Source organism: Mesoplodon densirostris, chromosome 19 (genome assembly GCF_025265405.1).
Source record: "Mesoplodon densirostris isolate mMesDen1 chromosome 19, mMesDen1 primary haplotype, whole genome shotgun sequence".
NCBI classification, from domain to species: domain Eukaryota; kingdom Metazoa; phylum Chordata; class Mammalia; order Artiodactyla; family Ziphiidae; genus Mesoplodon; species Mesoplodon densirostris.
The window spans coordinates 38,896,470-38,921,187 of NC_082679.1; the positions used below are offsets into that span (position 1 = coordinate 38,896,470).

General features: G+C 51.9%; 1 protein-coding gene across 1 annotated transcript in view; it reads right to left on the bottom strand.

Annotated features, from left to right (window-relative positions):
• Positions 1 to 24,718, bottom strand: part of CNGB1 (cyclic nucleotide gated channel subunit beta 1) — a gene marked incomplete at its 3' end in the record, with an annotated part of 67,074 nt that overhangs the window by 33,240 nt on the left and 9,116 nt on the right. The window contains 8 exon segments of the mRNA XM_060083160.1: positions 2,062 to 2,224; positions 8,189 to 8,431; positions 10,327 to 10,363; positions 11,030 to 11,123; positions 15,191 to 15,223; positions 17,562 to 17,630; positions 18,604 to 18,766; positions 24,439 to 24,475. Coding sequence (XP_059939143.1) covers positions 2,062 to 2,224; positions 8,189 to 8,431; positions 10,327 to 10,363; positions 11,030 to 11,123; positions 15,191 to 15,223; positions 17,562 to 17,630; positions 18,604 to 18,766; positions 24,439 to 24,475 — 839 coding nt within the window.

Genomic DNA, 24,718 nt, shown 5'->3' on the forward strand with positions numbered 1-24,718 from the left:
CTCAGGATTCCATCATTAGGGCTTGTAAAGGGATACAGTCAGAGGGATGTGTAGCATTTGCTTTATTCCAGAAGGCTCTGAAACCACCCTATTACCTTCTGCCAACTCGCCTAGAATGGCAAAACTCGTGGGTTCACCTCTTTTACGCTCTAATTAAAAGGATGCCTGCGAACAAGAAGACTGGGGCAAAAATCTCACAACTGGGACTTAAACTCAGGCCTCCTGCTCCCAGCCCAGTGCCCTCTCCGGGCCTGGAGAGAATCCAGAGTGTGGAACTAAATCAGCAGCTATGCTCCTCCAGCACTGCCCAGTGCCTGGCCCTGTGCTGAGCACCTCACATACAGTAGCTTGTTGAATTTTCATAATCCTAGTAGACAGGGGGTGTTTGGGATTCACTCCAGACCACAGCATTGCACTGTGAGAAGGGCCTTGCCCGTGTGCCCCTCTGTTTTGGTGGCTTTTCTGCTCCCATCAGTTGCCCCCAGTGCTCATTCCATCCCGGACCACAGGCAGCCTCAATGGCCTCTCATGTCAGGCATCAGAATTCCTTCTTGGCGCCAAGCTCAGGCTGAGGCTTCCCAGTTTCTCACAGTCACATTCTCCTTAGCACTCTCTGGAAAAATCCTGTGTGATTACTTGTTCATCGTCTATCTCGGCCCCACTGGAATGTCAGCTCCATGAGGGCCCCCACTCAGGCTTCTCCCTGATGCAACCACAGCACCTAGAGCAGAGCCTGGCACATAAAGATGTTCAGTAAATGTTTGCAAATGAATGAATGAATGAATGATAATAAGAGAAGCCTCACAGACCCAGCTCATAAGCAAAAGGCAGGAAGCTTTGATTCTTGTCCCAAGTGATCTTAGTCCCCTCCCTCCTCCCGAATAACTCAGCCTGTACAGTCTCCCTACCCTTATAAAGGGAACAGAGGGAGGTAGACCAGATGTCTACAATTATGGTGGTGCCCTGTCTTCTGCTCTCTGTACTCTGTACATGATTCAGTGAATTAAACGTGAGGACAGATGTGCCTGTGAGCTGTGTTCCAAGGCTGGGTGAGATTATGACTCTTTATTCCGTATCAGAATCTGGGAGCCTTCTGTTTGCTACATCCAACCATCTCTGTTTTGGCAGTCTTCTGACCTCAGCTGAGAAATTACTCAAGGGTTCATGGATAAAAGCAAGAATTAATCAAGAAAAAAGAACCATCCCTCGATCTAGCCAGCAAAGGAGATGCACTGGCAGCTCCCCTTTAGCTTAATTAACCATTCACAAAGCACTGCACTGCACTTCACAGACTGCCTACAGCTCTATGCAGGCCCTCTCTCAGTTACCTGGCTCAGGTTGTCCAAAACCAACTCTAACCATGCAGCAACTAACTTATCTCGAGAGGCACAAAAACGCATGCAACCCTGACCAGGAAGCCCACTCTCGAGAAAGGAGCCCAAGGACAGAGGGCAGAAGACCAAAGAGATATTTGTAGCACCACTGTGGACAGTATTCAACAACAGAGAATTGTTATGTCTATCCTGGCACATGGAGCTGGAAGATGTCAACACAGCATCACAACGAGTGTTAAGGAGACAGACTAGCAATACGGAAAAGGGCTCAATAAATAAGATGTGGTCTCAAATGAGATATGATCCAATCACTCCTTCAACTAAAACCACTCAAAAGCATGGGCCCACGAACAAGGTGTGGAAGAGAAGGCAGGAAAATAAAACTACTCCCTAGAGTGGTGGGATTAGGGGTGGTTATTATATCTAGTGTTCTTTGGTATGTCCATCGTATTATTTAACAATAAAATTAGCCCTGTCACATTTATTACCCCCTTCAAACGTACAATTGAGGGTATTCTGGACAGGGCTTCCTCAGAGAGCTCTTTCTAGAGCCTGAAGCCAGGAATTAGGAGAACTGAAAATGGTGGGGCCATAGTACCAGCGCTGACAGCAACTCGCTGAGTGACTTGGGCCAGCTTCTTCTCCTCTCTGGCCCCCGTGTCCTCAAATGCCAAATGCACAGGTGGCACAGTGCTATGAAAAGCCCAAGAGAAGCATAAAAGGTGACCTGAGGCTCTCTGTGGCTGATCCTGGGACCCCAAGTGTGTCGGATTTGGCAGGAGATGGGGGCAGCGGCACAGGAGAGGGTGGATTCTCCTCCTCGTTGAGGGGCTGGCTGTCAGCATCAGCGTCTTCCACCTGCACTTCCGGGTGCTCTTCCGTGGCAGGTACTGGGGAGAGGAAGGAGGGCACAGCGTCAGAGAGAAGCCAGGTCCCAGGGCCTTGCTGTGTTCTACAGGGAAGCCACAGAAAGCGTGTGTGGAGCGGCCTCTGGAAGCCTTGCCTCCCAACAGGGCCCACAGGAGAGATCCATGCAGGGGGCACAACGATGCAGAGCCCAGGGCCCTCTGAAAGCCACGCCCATGCCAGCCACTAACCCAGGAGCCACAGAAGAAGCCACGACGCCACAGAAGCCACAGGAGCTCCTGGACACAGCCTGGAGCCCAGCTCTCCAAAACCCAGCCTGGTTTCCCTGGGCCTGGAGAAGCATCAAGGCCCTGGGGTGGGTGATGGGGATGCCCCACTCAGATAGGGCATGGGGAGCCTGGGGGTACCAAGTCCTAGGGCCTGGCCTGGTGCAGCCTGGCTCAGCTGCTTCCCCTCTCTGGGCCTCAGTTTCCCCATCCCAAGGTAGGAGTGACAAGGCTTTCCCAGGCCTGTGGGGGCATGAGACACGGGGCTAAAGGGCCTCACACTCTTTTTATATTTGATTTACCATGTTGTGTCAATCTCTGCTGTACAGCAAAGTGACTCAGTTATACACATATCAACATTCCTTTTTTTAATATTCTTTTCTATTATGGTTTGTCACAGGATATTGAATATAGTTCCCTGTGCTCTACAGTAGGACCTTGTTGTTTATCCATCCTATGTATAATAGTTTACCTCTGCTAATCCCAAACTCCCAGTCCTTCCCTCCCCACCCCCCTCCCCTTTGGCAACCACCAGTCTGCTCTCTATGTCTGTGAGTCTATTTCTGTCTTGTAGATAGGTTCATTTGTGCCATATTTAGATTCCACATGTAAGTGGTATCATATGGTATTTGTCTTTCTCTTTCTGACTTACTTCACTTGGTCTGATAATCTCTAGGTGCATCCATGTTGCTGCAAATGGCCTTATTTCATTCTTTTTTATGGCTGAGTAGTATTCCATTGTATATATTCACCACATCTTCTTTATCTATTCTTCTGTCAATGGACATGTAGGTTGCTTTCACATCTTGGCTATTGTGAATAGTGCTGCTATGAACATAGGGGTGCATGCATCTTTTTGAATTACAGTTTTGTCTGGGTATATGCCCAGGAGTGGGATTGCTGGATCATATGGCAACTCTAGTTTTAGTTTTCTGAGGAACCTCCATACTGTTCTCCATAGTGGCTGCACCAATTTACATTGCCACCAACAGTATAGGAGGGTTCCTTTTCTCCACACCCTCTCCAGCATTTGTTATTTGTAGACTTTTTAATGATAGCCATTCTGACCAGTGTGAGGTGGTACCTCACTGCAGTTTTGATGTGCATTTCTCTAATAATTAGTGACATTGAGAATCTTTTCATGTGTCTATTGGCCATCTCTATGCCTTCTTTGGAGAAATGTCTATTAACGTCTTCTGCCCATTTTTCAATTGGGTTGTTTTGTTGCTGTTGTTGAGTTGTATGAGCTGCTTGTGTATTTTGGAGATTAAGCCCTTGTCTGTCACATCATTTGCAAATATTTTCTCCCATTCCCTAGGTTGTCTTTTTGTGTTTTTTGTTTTTTGTTTTTGTTTTTAATGGTTTCCTTTGCTGTGCAAAAGCTTGTAAGTTTGATTAGGTCCCATTTGTTGATTTTTGCTTTTATTTCTATTGCCTTGGGAGACTGACCTAAGAAAACACTGATACTATTTATGTCAGAGAATGTTTTGCCTGTGCTCTCTTCTTGGAGTTTTATGGTGTCATGTGTTATGTTTGAGTCTTTAAGCCGTTTTGAGTTTATTGTTGTGTATGCTGTGAGGGTGTGTTCTACTTCACTGATTTACATGCAGCTGTCCAACTTTCCCAGCACCACTTTCTGAAGAGACTGTCTTTTCCCCATTTTATATTCTTGCCTCCTTTGTCAAAGATTAATTGACTGTAGGTGTGTGGGTTTATTTCTGGGCTCTCTATTCTGTTCCATTGATCCGTATGTATGCTTTTGTACCAATACGATGTTGTTTTGATTACGGTAGCTTTGTAGTATTGTCTGAAGTCTGGGAGAGTTATGCCTCCTGCTTTGTTTTTTTTCCTCAGGATCGCTTTGGCAATTCTGGGTCTTTTATGGTTCCATATAAATTTTTTGATTATTTGTTCTAGTTCTGTGAAAAATGTCTTGGGTATTCTGATAGGGATCATATTAAATCTGTAGATTGCTTTGGGTAGTATTGTCGTTTTAACAATATTAATTCTTCCAATCCAAGAGCATGGGATATCTTTCCATTTCTTTGAATCCTCTTTAATTTCCTTTATTAACGTTTCATAGTTTTCAGTGTATAAGTCTTTCACCTCCTTGGTCAGGTTCATTCCTAGGTATTTTATTTTTTCTGGTGCTGTTTTAAAAGGTATTCTTTTTTTACATTCCCTTTCTGATATATCATTGTTAGTGTAAAGAAATGCAACCGATTCTTGAATGTTTATCCTGTATCCTGCTACTTTGCTGAACTCATTTATTAGATCTAGTAGTTTTTGTGTGGAGTCCTTAGGATTTTCTATATATAGTATCACGTTTTTGCATATAGTGACAAGTTTACCTCTTCAGGGGCTCACACTCTTGAAGGGCCTCCAATGGAGACATTTGGAAGTTTCCTGCAATCAAGGGTAACAGGTTGTTTTTGTATTGTGTGTTATCCCTGTTTGGGTACACGTTTGGTATTTCCTTATTTTTGTACATGCCAAGAGCCCCTGAAATTCATCAGCCCAACCCCTCTCCTGACCTCTGAGAGACCTCGCATCCTGAGAACTGGGTCCTCCCTGGGGAGCCTGGGTGTGGCCCTACCTCAGTCCTTGTTACCCACCCCAGGGACTGTGGGGACAGGTCTGCCCCAAGGCAGAGCTCAGAGGATGCTGAGGGGCTGGAATGGTGTCCCCACTCCCCACCATGCCTGGGCAGGACCACCCGATAGCAGCCAGGCACAGACCTGGGTGCCAGCAAGGCAGGGGCACACCCCCAAAATGGGGAGGGGAGCATTTTGAAACACTTGGATATGTGAGCTTCTTCTAATGGCCACCATGGGAAAAGCCAGCACTTTATGAAGTTTGGTGGAGGGAACGTAAGCAGACCTCAAGACTTTGGGGCATTTGTTTTACTAACCCTAAGCTCTCAGGGGAAGAGGATGAGCGGGACTCAAGAAGCTTAAGAAGTTTTGCTAGACTCACCAGAGATGCCCCAGGCTGTGGAAAACAGGAGAGAGCCACGGGGCGGCGGGGACGTCCCCCTGCTTCCCTGCAGACCTCGGGAGAGGTGAGCTGGAGGTGGGCCAGGGGCGTGGAGGCAGCCAGGACAAGGGCAGCTTCTCAAAAATGCTCAGAGCCCTGGGGTGCCCCCAGCATGGCTCCCAAGCAGCAAAAACAAACCCTGGTCTCAGCATCCATGAGGCTGTCTCACGGAACATGGGAAGGAGAAGGTGGTCCCCTTACCCCCTGCCTAGTCCTGCACAAGACCCTATGAACTCAGTCACTCCCAGGGGAGGGCGGGGAACTCCTAAGCCTGATGTTTCCTTTCGTGCCAGCTTGGGAGAGTAGAAACTCAAAGTAGAAATTATATTTGTTTATATTATACTGATTTATAGAATAAGAATACTATAATTCCGAATATAAAGAATATTTTATGCTTAAATTGGTTTAGAGAATAATAATATTTACTGTTAAGCACTTCCTATATGCCTGCCAGGCATTAGTTTCACTAAACTCTAAGTGCTTTATATATATAAACTCCTTCATCATTCCCGGCCACTCTGTGAGGTTCCTGTTATCATTGTCCCCATTTTGTGGAGAAGGAAACCGAAGCACAGAGAGATTAAGAAACTGTCAGCAGAGCCCAGATTTGGACCCAGGCAGCCTGGCTCCAGAGCTGAAACTCTTATCCCATCCTGAGGTTGGTGACCAGCATATGTAGAGGCCTCTGTCAAAATGAAACCTCGGCTGAGAGGTGCCAAGCAGCACCATTGAAATGGGAATAATGTTCTCACTACATGCTGTCACCGCCTTGCCTGCTGCATCTAAAATCATCGTGTGTCCTACTGTTTAGATTGGGCATAGGTAGAAACCATATATAAGACCCGCAAAGTATCACCGAAGGACCTTGCTCTTGATCTTAGATAGGAAATGTTTTAGAACCAAGTCTGAGAAAGAAGGCCTTGATTTACATCTCTCTATTAATCTGTGTTGTAAATTCAACCACTACCGTGACCAATCCTAAGCCTTATATAAATCCCTGTTTTTTAAATCTTTTAATTATTTGAAAGATTTTTTTGACTGACAATATTTTCTATTTCTCTACTTGTTTTACTTTTAATGGCTAATATAGGCATTTTATAAATAGTCTGTATTAATGAATATTTAACCAGTGCTGCAGTAAACATCCTTGCCTATTCATCAGTAAATAAAATAAAATCATCATGTGTCAATGACAGCTGGTTCAACCCACTGTCCCAATGTGTCACGGGGACTATTTCTCAAAGTGTGGGGCTCCCAGGGACCAGAGAAGGCACACGATGATTTCAGATGGCACAGCCAAGGCAAAGGATGGCAGAACGGAACCATTCCTCCCTGCCCGGTTCTGTCTGGATCCTGAGAAGGCAGAGAGAAAGCCTCAGGTTAGTGCTGCTACGGCCTTAACGCCTCTCTGACACGTCTGAATCCCCCTTTGCAGCTGGGAGAGCAGACTCAGCTATGAGCCTTCAGCAGGCCACGTACCTCACTAGAAACTACCAACTCTACATTGTTCTCCATAACTTTGTGGTTATTTCTATGTATGCCTTCTCTATATTTATGGCAGGCCATGCTGGTTTTCCATTTGAATTATAATGTAAAGCTTCCTGTTTAAATACACTGAATTAAATGAAAAAGTGAATCCACTGAAAGAAAGATGGTAAGCAAAAAAACGCAGAGTTGGTACAGAATGCACAAAAATCGAGCCGCAATATAAGGGTAGAGGACGTGGAAGACCCTTTGGAGTGAGGAGATTTAGGCCTTGCCCGGAACACTGAGCCTGGCGTGTCATCCCGTCATGGGGTTGATCACGTGCCACCCTGCCCCAACTCTGTGCCCACCCCAAGCCAGGAGGAGGGAGAGGACGAGAGTGGATCTCTTCTTGTGAAATGTTCAGCTCAACCTGCCTGTGAATCTCAGAGGCAACCTTGCTCAGTGTAATCCAAAAACAAACAAACAAATTAAAGGGAAAATGGCAGGTCTTGTTTGAGTCAAGGCAGAAGGTGACAGGGGTTAGCCCAGAGGCACCAGTATGTCCCCCAGTACTTTGTCATCAGGCAGCAAACAGCAGGAGCCTGAAGGCAACTGCGGGGATCTTGTCACAATTAAATGGATCCAGACAGGCTCTCTCTCTGCACTGGCCCCTGAGGACGCCTCCTCTGGGTCTGCCTGTCAGCACCTGGGGGCCTCCCCTTTCCTGAAAGGGAATTTGCTGAGCTGATAACAACAGTCCTCAGAAAGTCTAGCTCCCAGCCAACTCTCAAGGTCGGTAGATTCTGTCTGCAACGGACCTCCACATTCCTCTCCTGGTTCATTCCCCTCCGATTATTATCTCCCCCTACCCAGCTCCCTGCCCCAAGCCTCTTGGCCTGGAGATCTGAGTGACTTGTTTAAACTCGGGTATGAGTGACTACCTGTATAAAAATTGATGATCTGCAAAAAGCCATGTTTAACCCAAAGAAGTGAATTGCTAATTGTGGAATTTTAGGCACAGAGAGAAGGGGACTAATACCCTTCAAGTCACCACAAAGCAAGATGAAGGCACTGGTCAGCAGAGGAAGAAGGGGTGGTGTTCCATGAGCCCAAATAGTGGTCCCACGCCAAGACCATGGCACCCATGCAGGAAACAGCCCAAGCCATGCAGAAGCACACCACAGACACCAGCGTGCTGGGTGGTCAATTTCACGCTACCTAGGCGACGGATGGAGCTCCTGGTCTCCTTGGCGAAGCTGGAGTTGGACAAGGCTGTCCTCCGGGAGATGAGGACAGGGATGCGGGTGATCAGGGGGTGGTAGCTGGGCACATTGGGGAGGTGCTCCACCAGGTTTGGGGGAGCAAGCCCGGGGGTCACTTGGCCAGGTGGCTGGTCCTGGACCAGGCGATTCAGCTCCATGTCCCGGCCTGGTTTAGCCATGGTGCTGGGGGCAGGGGAATCTCAGGCAGAGGCGGGACCCTGGGGACTGCAATGAGGAGCACAGAGTTGGGAGAGGCAGGGTAGGCGGGGCTCTTCCCCACCAGCGCCAACACAGACCAGCCCGGTGCCCACCTGCGCTTGCAGCAGCTGCACCCAAAGTCGAGCATCACTCTTGTCCCCGGAGTTCAGTGTCAAGAGCATCACCAGTCATGTGGCTCGTCCACCCAACAGCTCTGAGAGACAGCCCTGAGCACCCCAGTTCTGGAGCTTTCTCTGCTAACCAACTATTGTAGCATTTCATACTTTAGACTCAAAGAAATTAGAATCAAAGAACCCAGAAGCCCTCTGGCTTAGGCTCACAGACTCAAACGTTCTTAGCCTGGCAGGATTTTCCATCCCAAAGAAATCCTGGAGCTCAATTAATTTCACTTCCAACCAGAAGCAATAACTTTTCCTAGGTCCCTGTTTCCCCAAATGGGCTGCATATTGGAATCGCCTGGGGAGGTATGGAAATGCCTGATGCGTGGGCCCATCCCCAGAGATTCTGATTTAATGGTCTGGGGTGAGGACTGGCACCAAGATTTTTAAATCTCCCCAAATGATTCCAATGTGCAGTCATGATTGAGAACATGGGCTCAAGGCCATTGCCTCTCAAAGACAAATGTGCAGAGAAATCACCAGGGATCTTGTTAACAATGCAGATTCTGGTTCAGCAGGTCTGGGCTGGGGCCTGGGATTCTGCATCTCTAACCAGCTCCCAGGTGACACCAAAGCTGCTGGTTCAAGATCCACACTTTCGAGTGGTGGCAGACAAAGGGCTGTGTTTCAGTGTTTCTCAAAGTGTGGTTCCCAGGCCACCTGCTTCCAAATGACCTGGGGAAGGGGGTGGAACCAGCCCCACGGAACCTGAGTCTGCAACTGGGCGATCCTGGTCTTGTTCATCCATGTGGGGTGCAGACTTTGTAGGTTTCTGGCAGATTTGGGTTAAAATTAACAGAGGATGTTTTTCAAAGATCAGGTCGGGAGCAGGATCAGGACACCTGGGGTTAAGACACCCAGGTCCAGTCCCATTTCCATCAATGGCTGCCTGGGACACAAACATCATTGTCATGGGCCCCATTATGGTCTCTTCTTTCAGTTCCAGTGAGGCATTGTCACCCCCACGCTGCCCAACAACCCAGTGAGGTAGGTACTATTATAGCCCCCTCTTTCTTGATTTGGGAGCCACAGTTAAGGGAGGTCACAGAACTGGCTCCAGGTCACAGAGCGAGGAAGAGGGAGGAGCCAATAGTGAAATGTAGGTCTGTGACCTTGACCACTGAGCCAAATGCTGCCCATATGGAGCCTCAGTTTTCTCATCTGTAAAATGGTCTGTCTGCCTCAAAGGGCAGGTGGAGCACCACCAGTGTCTTGAGGCCTATGGAAGTTTGCAAGTCCAGGGCTCAGTGTCCAGACATCCTCACTGCCCTAGACTCTGTCCCCATCATCCCTGAAGTTCTCAGGATTAGGGGTGGGAGTGATAAATAATCAAAAGAGTCTAGGACACACCCTTAGCGAGCTCTGGCCCCAGTTTTCACTCAGGTACGTTACATTTGAGCCAAATCCTCACTAGGCAGTAACCTAGAGAGCTGTGTTCCCAGTGAGGGGGTTGGCAGGAGAGGTTGGCTGGGAGTACATTTTCCCCAGGCCTCTTGGGGTCCTGGGGGCCTCAGTGCTATTCCCCTGAGGCCTTTGAAATACATCATCAGGCTCTGACCAAGTGGCCCTAAGATGCACAGAATGGGTTTTGCCTGAGGATGGGACGGGGCAGGGGGACGAGTTGAGAGGGAGAGGAGGAGGGTTTGCCCCTGTGCCCTGGCCGCCCCCAGCCTGAAAGCATCCTGGACATTCTTAGGCAACCCCACCACACACCTACCTCCTGAGCTGGCGGCCACGGCCTCCTCCTGCAGCTCCTGCAAAAGATAAAGAGGAAACCGAAGCTGTGACCATCAAGCCCTGTCCTAGCCCTAGTCCAGCCCAGCCCCTGTGGGGGGAATCTACCCTCAGGATGGGCCCCAAGACTAGTCCTGGCCCTGCCCGTTTGGTCATATCCTCCAGCTCACCTTCTGGGGCATCCAGTGCACACAGGAGCCCCAGGCCCCAACACCTGGACCTGTCAGATGTAATGAGGGGAAATTCTCGGGCAGCCCTCTATGTGTGGGGACAAAGCAACTAAAGCAGCCACCACAGCACTCTCCATCCGGCACCACACTTCACAGCATAGAACTATATACAATACTCCAGGGAAGGGTTTTTAGCCCCATCTTACAGAGGTGGCCACTGAGGCCCAGAGTGGGGAGGTGACTTGCCCAGGGTCACACAGCCACGTGAGGACTGGAGTCTAAGCCCACTGCTCCCCACCCATGGCCATACCACCCGGGGCCCTTCCTGACACCATCTGACCCCTGCTACAAGCAGGGCCTCACAGCACGCACCACCCTGCTCACCTCTGTCCTGTGGGCATCTCATCAGCCAAACCCCACCCCTGTAAGCAAAGGGGACAAGACCCAGCCCCTTCCGCCGACTCCAGTCCAGGCCTCCGAGGTAGCTCGGGCGCCAGGCCTGGTGCTGCTCCATACCTGGTGTGAAGCGCTCTGGTGCTCAGTTTCGCCTACTTCACTCTGGTCCTCGCCACCCTGCGCCTCCAGACAGCTATCCAGCAGGACACTGTGACTGCGAGGGGGCAGGAGGGAAGGGCCAGGGTTAGGGGTGTTAAATGTTTCCTGAACTGTGCTGAGTGCCAGGCTCTGTGCCAGGAGCTGGGGCACAAAGACGCCTAAGGATAGGTCCTCGCCCTCTTGAAGCTCCCAGCACAGGGCAGGTGGCAGATCTCACATCCTGCTAACAAGTTCCCAGTCCGAGTCACACTCTGGAGCAAGTAGCTATGAAGGGCACAGCACAATTCTGCCTAGGAAGGAGGGCTTCCCAGAGGATGTGGCCTGCGAGCTGGGAATAGGTAGGGAATAGTGTCCAGGAAAGGGGAACAGCAAGTGCAAAGAAAATCACGGAGGACGGTTTTGAGGAACTGTCCTTTGGGGGCTGACCAAAGCGCACTGTAGAGTGTTCAAAATCTATGCCCAGCATTTTCCCCTCTGAGAGTCTCCAGGCAACCTTGGGGATATAGGCAGAGCAGGAAGTATGAGAAAAGTGAGTCACAGAGAGGTCAAGTGGCCCGGCCAAAATCACACAGCAAATTGTCCCATATCACACAAACCACGGACACAGACCCTGTTTTTTTTCCATGCCATGAGATCAGAGCCACATTGCAACTGCTGAATGTTTCAGGGGTCCCTGGCCCAGGCAGAGGCATACATGAGTGATGGGGGCTGGGGTGAGACTGTAGGAAGGAGAGAAGAACCTGTGCCCATCTGAGTCAGCAACCCCACTCCGCTTGGAATGGGAGTCCCGTGGCCAGATCTTCTGATTTTCAAGAGGAGCCTGAACTACACATTTTAAAGGTGGGATCTCCCCATCTCTAGACGCAGACAGTTAATCCAAATGAATAGATCTATATTAACATCTGTATTATCTATATTAATATCTATATTAATACATGAATATCCAAAAGAGCCTGTCTCCAGACTAAATTGGGCCCTGAGATGCCTGTGTGCAATCTCTGGGTTAAAATGATGACTTGGGAACAAGGGCTAATGTGATTTTTGTGGTTAGAATTAGATTCTGCTTCCTAACAGCCTCACCCCATGCCATGGACCACTGTCGCCAAGGGGCTCACGGAGGATGCTCTTTGGCATCTGCTGCCCAGAAAACCTGAATTCCCCATCCTTTACCCAGAGGGCCAAGTCTCAGCCCTCCTGAGGTGGGTGAGGAGATGGGGATGGAATTACAGCCCAGTCAGTTTGGAGCTGCTGCCTGGGAGCAGGAATCAGCCAGCAATCATACTGTCACAGCAGCTCCCAAGGGCTGTGTGCCAGGCACCGGGCCAAGCACATGGCACGCACAGTGTCTCACCAAATCCTCACCCAAATAAACCCGAGAGCCCAGCTATGACTGATCCTATTTGAGCTTAGAAATCGGAAGCTCAGAGAGGTCAGATGGCCTGTCCAAGGTCACACAGCCTGTACCAGGTGAACCCGGATAAAAGATGGGTGTCTCTGACCCCAGCACCAAGTCTTTAATACTCCACTGCCTGCCTCTGAGTGTCTGCACAGCCCCAGGTGACGTGGAGGATTGAGGCGAGTGTCTGGAGGATTCAAGCACCTAACTCACTTTATTTCTCTTCACTGCATACGCACTTCCATTGTGAGGGGCCTGAATTGTCAGTCACACTCTCCACCCTGCCCAGGAAGAAACAGCTTTTCTTAAAGAAAAGGGCATATTATGACTTTCATAGGGTCTGGGCACTTCAGCCTTCACAGGCCCCTTCCTCCATAAATATATTTTAAAAATTCCATTTTGTGACTGCATTCATATGAAGATTAATATGTTAACATTATATATTAAAATATTCTCTTCCATCTAAAAGTTCATTTTTTGGTCTGATTTTGAAAGAAATTAAAATGTTCTTGGGGGCCTCTAAAAGTATTATGGGAACTGTGCCTTCCACACCTGACAGAGGAGTCGGCCCTTCCCGGAAGCGTGGGATGGGCTTGTGCTGCGAGGGGCAGACTGGATTCTCCTTCCCTGGAACAGATGCAGGGGCCTCCTCGGTTCTCAGAGCACAAAGGCCCAGGAAATGAACTTCCCACAGTCCCAGTCAGAGGCTTCCTGGGGTCTTGCTCATTCCAGAATCTGGCCTGGAAAGCAAGTCCCCGGGAAGCCTCCGTTTGCTTATCTGTCAAATGGGTAGGACTCATCCAATCTGTACTGTACAGACTGGCTTATTTGAATGAGGTCAGAAGGGCCAGTGAGAAGCTCATGGAAAAGTCAAAAAACCTCCCCATGTCCGGTGTCATCTGGATTCTCCATCTCTAAACACTGGTAAGCAGCTTTCCTTGTCTGTGGTACTAGGTGTCCACTTAGGAGCCCAGCCTGACCTGGGACAGAATCCCAGCTCTGCGCTTGCTGGCAGGGCACCCGTGGATGTGTGGGCTGTTATCTCTGAGCCTCAGTTCTCTCATCTGTGAAATGGGATTACCAGTAGGAGCCTTAGCACAACGTCTGGCATGGAAAACAAGTGCTAATCAGGTGACAGCTGTTATTATGACCGTTCTTGTCATTATTATTATAAATCCCAGAGGAGGCAGCCTTCTGCAGGTCTGTGAATCACCCACATAGATTGCACAACATTTTGCACAAACATCTCCAGCTACAGAGACACATAACAAGCCTTACAGTGGCTCTGTCAGCCCCACCAGGGGCTGTTTGGGGACCCATGTACCCCCAAATCATGTTGCCCCTGGTTGGCAGTATGCCTGGTGCCTGCTGAGGCGCCCTCTTGACCAGCCCAGATGCAGCAGGCCATCAACTTCTGGAAAGTTCCCAAGTTCCAGGGATTTCCAAGTAGAGGATCAGACAGACTGGCTGAGGTGGGCATCCCAGAGGTCCTGGCTCTCCGAGTTAAAGGTGTGGGGACTAGCAGCAACAGCCAGCTGGCAAGAGTTTACCAGCCCACTGTCCTCCCCCAAGTCACAAAACAGGCTGAGCCCCCAAGTTAAGGTCCTCACTGTTGCCTTCAGCAGACTCTTCACCCGGTACCCCAGCCCCGAAAGAAGGAAGGAGGGGAGCCCTTAGGGAGAAGCAGCCACCTACTTGGGTCTCTCTGTCTTTGCTGACAAGGACGCCCGTGGTGCAGGAGTTCAGCTGGGGGCAATGACATTCATTCCAAGCCCCAGGTCGGTGCATGCCAGTGGAGGATTGGGGGAGCCCGAGCCCAGCCCCGAGCCTGTGAGGCCAGCTCTGGAGCCAGTGTGGCTCGGGTGTTAGATGAGCCACCAATCCTTCCTGCTTCTAATCAGATTGAGGGGATGTGGCCCCAGGGAGGCCAGGTGGGGACCAAAAGGCTTCCGTTGCTATGAAAAGCTGAGCTGTTGCCAGCAGAGACCAGGTCGCTAGGCGACCATCTGCCTGTTACCAGGGCTTGTGCGTCGTTGTCAGTAACCCCTGTGCCTCCGCAAAGCTGGCAAAAGCATCCTTCCCCAGCCAGTGACAGCCCAGCCCACCTGTCCCACGCCTGACACCCTCTGGCCTTGGCCCTAGGATCACTGGCTCTGTCACCACAGGGCCCTCGTCCCTACCTGGGGCCCCAGGCCCCAAACTGCCCTGAGTTTGAAGCTCTGGGTGAACATCTGTATGAGCCTGTGTGTGCCTGCTGTGTTTGTAGGTAACTGTATGTATGCACTTGTGTCTAGTGTGGATATGTGCAAGTGTGTACACATGTGCCCGTGTGTGTTTGTGCATGTATGCAGGCTGTGTAAGTGCCCTGCCTACACATAAGTGTGCACATAACCCAACATGTGTGGCTGTGTCTGTGTGCAGGTGTGTATGTGCGGTGCAGATACGTGTGTGTGTCTGTGTGTACTGTGCAGAGAACACGTGTGTAGTTAGTGCGTGTGCCTGTGTGTGTGAACATTGGCTCACTGGCTTTCAAGCGGTGTTTTAGCTCAGGAGCTGTGACATATAAAGGGATTTGCAGACCTATGTGTTGGGCATACGGGTTTGGTGGCGGAACAGCTCAGAGTTCTGCAGTCTACACAGAGGCAGGTGAAAGCAGGGGGCAAACAGAACTGTACTAATGCAGCCAGGCAGCATCTAAGGTCTTCATTTAGGGGAGGGGCAGTTACCTGTTAATGAGAACATCCTGGCTCTGGAGAGGCCTGGAGGGTAGAATTAGGACCGGGTTACAGAAGCCATAGTTTTGGCAGAAGAAATAATTTCCTAAGTCAGAGGTGCATATGGATGGAATGGACAGCCTTTGAGAGGTTGTGAGCTCCCTGTCATTGGAGGCAATCAAGTAGCTGTGTGGCCTCCTGCTGAGGATGGAAAGATTATAGGTGAACTGGGCAAGCGCAGACTCAAAGTAGATGACACTAAGCAGGCTTCTAGCCCCCAAATCCTGTGTGTCCTCATGGTTTAACTCTTTCCTGACTGGGACTAAAAGTGACCCTCAGTAGGGATGAGAAGATGGGTGACTTTTGATGGAGCACTTACTCCACACCAGGTCCTACCGCATCCATTCTCACAGCCAGCCCTCTGACCACTCCGGGGGGGCTGTTATCAACCCCTCCCCCCGTTTTAGAGATGTGGAGGCAGAAGCTGTGTGCCCATCTGCCACTTGCCCAGGTCACTCTGCTGAGAGGAGAAAAGCTTGTGCTCCTAACACTTGTGATGCCACCTCGCCTCAGGCCATGGCCAAAGGGACAGGGAGGAAGTATATGGGCCGGGGGTACCACAGAGGGCAGAGGGACAGGGACAGGGAAAAATACAAGGGGGATGGAGCAAGGGGACAGGTTAAACCATCTGGCCTGATCTGTGGTGCAACAGCCACCACGCTGCTCCTCCTGCCTCAGTCTCTGCACGATGCAGCCACCAGCCTGTGTCACTTCCCTGCTCATAAACCTTCCATGGCTCCCCATTGCTCCCAGGAAATCAAGTTCAAGGCCTTCACAATCTGGCCCCACCACCTCTGAAGGATCATCTCCCACCCCTTCCACGAGCTACACTGTCACTCTTCCCGGGACATGCGGGCTGCTCACGAGGCAGCCGTTCACTCCCTCCTCCTTGAGACACTTTCCAACTGGGCCTCCAGGCCTCACACCCTTCTCATTTCCCTTACCCCCCATGGGTGCCTCCCCCTCCTTGGTCCTTTCTGGTTCCTCCTCATCTCCCTGGCCTCTGATCTGGCATTTTGGCCTCTCCTCCATCTACACTCACTCCCCGGGCATCTCCTCCAACCCCACTTTCATTCCATCTATGAGCTCAGACGCCCATCTTTACATCTCTGGTCCAGCCTCTCATCCCCTAACTCCACTCAGGCATCCAGCCATCTGCTCATCACCTCCACGTGCATCCACCTCTCCATCTGCCCTTCTGTCCAGCCCACGTTGCTCAGAATCATCTCCCTCTTAGTGGTTTCTTTTCTTATTATTCAAATATATTTGATATATAACATTTTATAAGGTGTACAACATGATGATACATTTGTATATTATGATACGGTTGCCATTGTAGCGGTAATGAGCACTCTATCACATCACCTAATTATCACTTCTTTTTAGTGGTGGGAATAATTAAGATCTAGTCTCTTGGCAAGCTTGATTGGAACTTTTAGCGGTTTCTGAGTTTCATTTTTAAGCTCTTACTGGAACTGAATTCTTGTGTGTGTTTTGATGTTGAAATTTTTATGGATGTGGATACAGAATCAACCATTATGGACGATAGAGCAGAATCCAGGGCAGCCTTAAGAGGCATCAAAGGCAACCACTGGGGACCGACTGTTGGGGAGGGTGTGAGGGACAGAGACAGCTCTGCGCCTTGGCTTTGTTAATCACACGGGAGAGCTGGGCGCCCACTGCATGGGTCCGTGCATGCTTCCATGCATTCAAGCAGCACTGATTTGGTGTCTACTGTGCTAGGCACTGTTCTAGGCTCTGGAGACATGGCAGTGAAGGCAACAGACAAAAGTCCCCACCCCGGGGCTTCCCTGGTGGCGCAGTGGTTGAGAGTCCGCCTGCCGATGCAGGGGACGCGGATTCGTGCCCCAGTCGAGGAAGACCCCACATACCGTGGAGCGGCTGGGCCCGTGAGCCATGGCCGCTGAGCCTGCGCGTCCAGAGCCTGTGCTCTGCAACGGGAGAGGCCACAAAAGTGAGAGGCCTGCGTACCACCCCCCCAAAAAAAAATCCCCACCCCGTGGAGGTGCATTCTACATCTGTATGTGTGACTGTGGGTGGCGTGGACGTGGTCGCTGAGTATTACGTACTATGAATCCCAAGGTCATTATGAGCACAGTGGGGTCCCCCAGTACCGCCTCAGCCTTTCTGGTCAGTGCCCAGTGGAACTGGGCACGGAACAAAGGGAGGAGCTCCCGTAAGTGGCAAAAAGCACCCTCACCCCAGAAGCCCTGGCAGCCCCTCCCTGGGCCACCCCTCAGCCAGGGGCACGGGTCCTTACTCAGGTTCCTCCTCCTCTCTGTCCTCCTCCTCTCCTTCCTCCTCTCCGTCCTCCTCCTCTCCATCTTCCTCCTCCTCGTCTTCTTTCTCCTCTTGAATCTGAGGCAGCTCCCTGAGTTGAGGTCAAAGGCAGGAGGTGAGGTCGCCTGTAGCTGTACCCTGAATCCACCTCCTGACCCCCATTTTCAGTACGATGGACTGTGACCTCCCCCCCAGAGACCAGACCTTAATTTTCCACCCAAGACTTTACCTGGGGAGCCCTGCCTGAGCAGCCCCAGCTTCTCTCTAGCAACAGGGCTCCCTCAGTGCATCAGGGGCTGGTCCAGGCCCCCAACTGTCCTGGTGCTGACCCTAGGTCAGCCCCTGATCCTCCCTGGACCTGAGTTTCCCCATCTTTGCAATGGAGGTCATGGGCCTGAGGACCTGAGGCCTCCTGGCTTGAGCAGCTATCACCCAGCTCACAGGTGGGAACTAAGATGGTTCAGCCCCTGTGGAGGGTGACCCAGACGTCACAACCACGGTGACACATTCCCTTCCCCGAGGACCTTGCCACTCCCTTCTGGAAATGTGTCCTGCAGGGGGTACACACATGCACATGCAAGGACATGTGGACAAGAGTGCTTGTTGCAGAACTGTTTATAATAATAAAATTTTGGAATCAACCTAAATGGCCATCAAGAATGGACAGGTGAAATACATTCTGGCATATCCATATGATGGAATACTATGCAGTTGTAAAAAAAAGAGGATGATCTCCACGTACTAAATGTGGAAAGATCTTAAGGTACGTTGTTGAATGAATGTAGCAAGGTGCGGATAGGTCAGTGCCTGTGATAGGCTATCTTTTGTACAAAAAATGAAAGGAATCCATGCTCATATATGCTCAGATGGGCCCTGGCAAGGTACAGGAGATGCTGGCAGCCACTGTGCCTGTGGGGAGAGGGATGGGTGTCTGGTGGGAGGGAAAGAGAGGAAGAGGCAGACTTGGTGCCCGCTCTATGCCCTTTTATACCTTTGGGATTCTGTACCATGTGCCCGTTATCTCCCCAAGCACTGCTGTTTTCAGGGCTTTCTCTGGCTCCCACCTGGGCATCTGCTCCACCACCGCGCTCTCCTCTTCATCAGCTGGAGCTGCCTCTGAGCCCTGCGGGCTGCTGCTGACCTCCTGGTGCTCATCCTCCTCCCAGTGAGGGCCAACATCTTCTAGGATGAGACTGGGCTCCTCTTGCTCTTCCGGGAGGATGCTGACTACAGGGGACACAGGGTGTTGGGGAGTGGGCCTGGGCCTCTGAGTCCCCGGGACCACACAGGGAGCCTTGGTCATCACCAGCTACACCCCAGCTCTCAGCCAAGCAGCAGAAAGGGCACCGCTATCAGTGGGACCACTGACAACCAGGTCAGTGCTAAAGTGATGGGCTGAAGCCCACGATCACTCATCCTGTCTCCCTCCGTGAGTTTTCCCTCTCTTTTTCCCCTCGAGACACAGCTTCAGTTACAGTTAGGCTTGTTTCTCACCGGAGCCTCCTTCTTGGAGGTTTGTGCAGAAGCAGAAACTATGCTTCCACCACAGTATTGCAGGTGATGCCAAGAGACCCAGGCTCAAAGTCCACCCTGCCACATCCAGGTGCAGTGGCCTGGAATGTCCCGAGGGATGCAGACAAAGCTTGCCCACCACCTGTTCTCTAGATGCCACCCCCTGGTGACAGCGTACTACATGCCCATAATCTCAGAACCTCCTTCTGGGAGTCTAGGAAGACTTCCTCCTGGAATAGAGGCTCCAACCTCCAAGGGAACTGAACTTGACTTTCTCGTGGAGGTGGTCTCACTTTCAACATTTCTCCACGTACCCTGGTCCCTGGCAATGAAAACACTGTGGGGCTGTGACCTTGGCAGAAGTGGGTGCAGGGGAGTCTCCTCAGGAGCCTAAGCCCACCCCAAGACAGGAGAAAGGTGGAGATTGCCTGGTAGCAGGGGTTCCCAAAAAGCTCCAGCAGTCCTGGTGGCCTTCAGGCCAGGCATGAATTACTAATGGCGACTTTAAATGGAAGCTAGCCTCAAGTCTTATCCTTTGACTTTGGAAGTTATTGTTCATGGTGTAGACTAATAATATTAATAATAGTAATGGTAATAATAACAGCACCAGCTACATTTATTGAGCATTTACTATATGCCAGGCCCTGTGCTAAGTGATTTACATGGACTAACTCAATCAGTCCTCACATCAACATTTTGAAGTGGGAATAACTATTACCCTCATTTTATTTTCCCTCTTTTATATCTTATTCCCCATTTTACAGGTGAGCACGCTGAGATGCAGGTTAATACCTTCTTTTACGGGGTGCTCCCCACGTGCCAGGCATGGGGCTGTCTGCTTTCGAAGAGTCACCTCACTCCCCACTCCTGCCTCCTGGCTTCCAGGTACCGATGTCATCCGGCCTCACAGAGGAGGCTACTGCCTGCCCTCCAGGGAAGCCTCCCACATGTTTCCTGAACTACGGTCCTGGCTCCCCCATCCCTACAAGCAGTCCTGGGGTTTGACCAGGGAGGATCCTCCAACTGTGGCCCTGAATCCATTGGTGGGACATACATGTCATAGGTATGTGTCGTTCTATGTTGCCCCCCAGTAATGTTGCAGTGTCTTCATCCTGATCAGCCCGTGAGGGTTCGAGTTCCTGCCTGACATCCAGGTGACATCCAGGGGACAGAATATCCCCTGGCCTGTGAGCTCATGAGCTTTCACGGCAACCCTGCCGGGTAAGAACACTACTGTCCTCCATTTTATCGACCAGAGAGGATGAGTGACTTGTCCAAGGCCACACAGGATGCTGGAAGCAGTGACAGGTCCCCTGACTCATTTCCCTGGTGCTATCCCAAGTGACAAACATGCCCCAGGAGCGCCTCCCTGCCATCGGTGGCCATTCCATAATGGGCGCTGGAGGCTGTCCTTGCTTGCATCCTTGCTTCCCCTTCCATTAACCCTGTCTTTTTAGGTACTAATTAGTGAGTAGGCATTTTATAAACACTTCCTCCTTTCATCTTTGTGCCAGGCCTGTCCCCATTTTACAGCCAGAGAAGAGGAGGGTGCCGGAGGGTACCAGCCAGGAAGGGCAGGCAGGGGATACCAATTCCTGGGCAGGGCCCTTCCTCCCGTGGAGCTCCCAGCCCTCTCTGCAGGCATCTGATTCACAGCTCTCCCGGCTTCTCCAGGGTCCACCCAGGTCACAGATGGGGCTACGACGCACCACAGGTGCTCAAACTCACATGGAAACTGCTGCTCCACCCAGGGCTTAAACTTCACCCTGGAGTCCCTCACGGGCACACCAGCTCCTGCGCAGCATCCTCTCTGCCAGCCTAGGATGGCCCTCAGGGCAGCTGAATAGAGTTCTGGCCCCGGCAGTGCAGATCAATTGCCCCATATGGAGAGGGAGCTGCTGTTTCTGGGAGCAGCAGGCAGGAAACCCAGGAGCATGGATTCTAGGCCAAGGCTCCCGCCCGGTCCCTGGGTTGCTGGCAAAGCCCAGGCCTTGACTCGAAACCCCCATCCTCCCTGGCAGACCTGGGTCATGATACCAACTCCCTCTGCCTCTCCCCGGTCCAGACCCACATCTTCTCCCATCTGGCCCCCGAAACACTAACCTCTCACTAACTGGTATTTCTCAAAGCACGGTCCTGGCCACCACCCCATCACCAGAATCATCTGGGGAGGTGGGTGCTTCTTGAAAATGCAGATTATCAGGCCCCACACTCTTCAAACGGAAAGGTCTGGGCATGGGACATCCTTCGTAGCTCCTCCCAGATGGGGCCTGAAGTTCAAGAACCCTTGTGTCCATTGCTTTCTCTGCCTCCAATGCTTGCTTAGCCTCAGAGCAATCTTTGTGAAGTCACTGCCCTGCTCAACCACCTTCACTGGCTCCCCATTGCCTACAGCCTCGTCCCCTAACATCAGGCCCCAGCTCTTCTAGTTTTACCTTCTGCCTCAAGGACTCTGGGCTCCAGATTAGCTGAAGTGCCCACCTCTCTCCCTGTACACTCTCACCTCCAGGCATATGTTCATTTTATTACGTCTATCAGCTTGCCCTCCCCTCGCTGCCAGTTTGAGACCTCAGGAGTCTCAAACTCCAAGGCCTATGTAGCCAGGGAGATGGTGGATATGGGTAAAGCGGAGGGTGCCACCAGCCCTCAGGTGGCAGCTGCCACTCAGACTGTCCTCACAAGCACAGTGTGGGACCATTACAGCTCAATCTTCCCAGTTTTCAAGAGAAGCCAGATTTTTCTATGCAAAGCCACCTGATTTTTAAATGTTGACAACTAATTCTAATTTTTAAAGCACGCCTTTCCCCAAATGAAGACATCTGTGGAGGCAGCTGGGACCCAGGGCAACTGGCTCAGGACCCCTGGCTAACTCCTTCCAGCAACCCCAATACCACAGGCCATATTAATCCACCCACTTCTCAAACCTAGGTACTCACTTTAGCCTTATCTGAAGCAATAATATCATGCGATCACAGGTTTGATGTGCTACCGTATGCTTTTTAATGTCAATTAAAGCACGTGCTGCTGTCCACTGGTAGTCCCCAACTCTTTGAGGGGGAGAACATAGCCAAGCCTAAGGAGATCCTCTTCGGGGAAAAACTGTGTCCCGGGGGGCCGCTGAGTGTGCCAGGCACCATGCTGAGGGCTGTGCCAGCATCTTCTCAAAGACAGTGCCCGCGGGCTTTCCCGCAGCCTCTGGTGGGAAGTCCTCCTGCTGTCTAGCCTAAATCCCACAGGCTGCCCTTGGTTGGCCTTCCCCTTGCTCTGGTGGAAAGGGGCCAACCTTGGTCTCCGAGAGGCAGTTCTGGGACTGGATCCCCCTCACCCTGCCTGGGATTGGGGGCGGGAAGCAGGGGGTTCAAGGAGGGTAGGGGGGTCAATGGCCACCTCATCCCCCTGCCCTGCAGGTCTTCTCTTCAGGGAACCCTTTTTCCTTCCATCCGTCTGTCCATTTGTCCATCTGCGCTCTCCCAGGCTCCCCTCCCTTTTGTTTCAGAGGCCTCCAGCTGCCGCCACCGCTGAAACAAAGGAGAAGAGAGAAGGGTGGGTGGCGGGGTGGACAGGCGGAGGGAATGAATGAGCGAAAGGATGGGGAGACTGGGGGACGGAGTGGGGGCGGGATACTCATCCCTCACCCCTCAGGGTCACCCTGTGGTGGGTTGAATAGTGTCCCCCCAAAAACGTATATCCAAGTCCTATCCTCTGTTACCTGTGTGACCTTATTTGGAAATAGGGTCTTTGCAGATGTCACTAGTTAAAGATCTCAAGATGAGATCATGTTGGATTTAGGTTGGGCCCTAATCCAATGACTGGTGTCCTTACAGAAGACAGGAGAGGGAGATTTGGCAGACACAGAGGAAAAGGCAGAGATTGGAGGGCAGCTAGATGCCACAGGGCACTAAGGATGGCCAGCAGCCACCAAAGCCAGAAGAGAGGCCTGGCACGGTTTCCCACGCAGAGCCCCAGAAAGAAACAACCCTGCCAACACTTCGATTTGGGGCTCCTGGCCTCCTGAACCGCGAGAGAATACATTTCTGCTATTTGAAGGCACCCTGCGTGGTCCTTTGTTACGGCACCCCCAGGAAACTGACACACCCCGGGGCTGAGTCCACCCCATGGCTGCCCCAGGCCCCACCATGACCCGGACGCTCCAGGCACGCAGGGAGGCCCTGCTACAGCTGGCTGAGACCTGCCTCCTTCCAGAGCAGGGAAAAGGGTAAGAGGGCTGGGGGCTCCATCCTTAGAGCTCTCAGCGGCCCCTGGTAGGAGGGGGCGCGTGGGTGGCTCTCTGTTCCAGGGAAGGTTTTCCACTCCTCTAACCTTGGCCTGGCTGAGCAGCTGCTTAGCCCAGGGGACTCTAGTCACTGCTCCATGACAACTTGCTTTGTGACCTTGGACACGTCTCTGCCCCTCTGCCTTCCCCAACGGCCATAGGCGGCCCACGCTGTGCCCTCCAGGGTGGCCACGAGCTTGAGACTGAGCGAGCCCTGCTCTGAGCCTCCCCTTCACGACGCTGTCACGATTATACAAACCCCATGACACCCACACCCGAGCTCCATAGCTGGCCAGCCTGTGATGGCCGCCCATGTCAGAGTGCTCATAAAGGCCACCATTGGCCCAGCGGGCCTGGGGCTGGCAGCCCTGGGACGCCTGAGGCCCACGGTCCAAGGGCCTGTGTCCAGGGTGGAATGGTGCCACTGCTCCCAGGCGTTAACTCTGCCCTGCTCACCTCCAGCACTCATCACTGGCCTGGCACATAGCAGCCCTCCATGAGCATTTGTGAATGGGTGAATGAATGAATGCCCCATATACCACATGCCTTTCCAGAGGCCATGAAATGCAGGATTTGGGGCCCTAGCCCTCCCCTCCTGGCCTCAGTCTGGGCCCCAGTCCTGGTGCAGAGCTGGGATAAAAGGCAGCACACATACCCCACAAGGGAGGGGATGCCCTCCCAGCTCAAGGGGTCCAGTTCCCCCAGAGAAAGCTCATCTCCCTCCTTTCACCCCACAATCAGGGACTCTGCTTAGCCAAACCCACTGGCCCAGGGGGCTGTGGGGAGTTCTCACCAGGGGCTCCCAGCAGGAAAGGGGGGCCCATCCAACTTGACCTCAGAATTATTTTTTCTGGATAGAAGCTGGAAGGCAAGCCAGGTTCCTGCCTATGTGTGCATCCACCCACCCCCGGCTCCCAGGAGGGGCCTCCAGCCACCATCTGGCTCTGGGCCGGGCTCTGGCGACCTGGCCAGGCTGACCTGAGGTAGGGCCTACAGAACATGGGGCTCTCCCAGCTCCAGGTCCGGAGGCTCTGCCTGCCCCACGACCCATGCACGCTCAGACCAAGCAACCCCCATGGAGACAAACACAAGGACCCACTGACGTGTCACTTACTGCTTTGTACGTCACATGTCACAGGGGAGTCAGGCTCCTGTATGGGGAGAAAAGGAGAAAAAAACTGCTGTGGACTCCTCACCGGCCTCCCTGCTTCCATCAGCCCTCCCGGCACACGCGGGAGCAAGGGGGTTTCCTCACGGCTCCCGGGACACTGCAGAGGATCCCGTCCCGCTTCCTCCCTCCCGCCTCAGAGGTCGCCCGCTCCTCCAGTCACTCCCCCACCAGGGTCACCACCTGCCTCGTCCCACCTCAGCTCCTTTGCCCAGGCTGCGCCCCT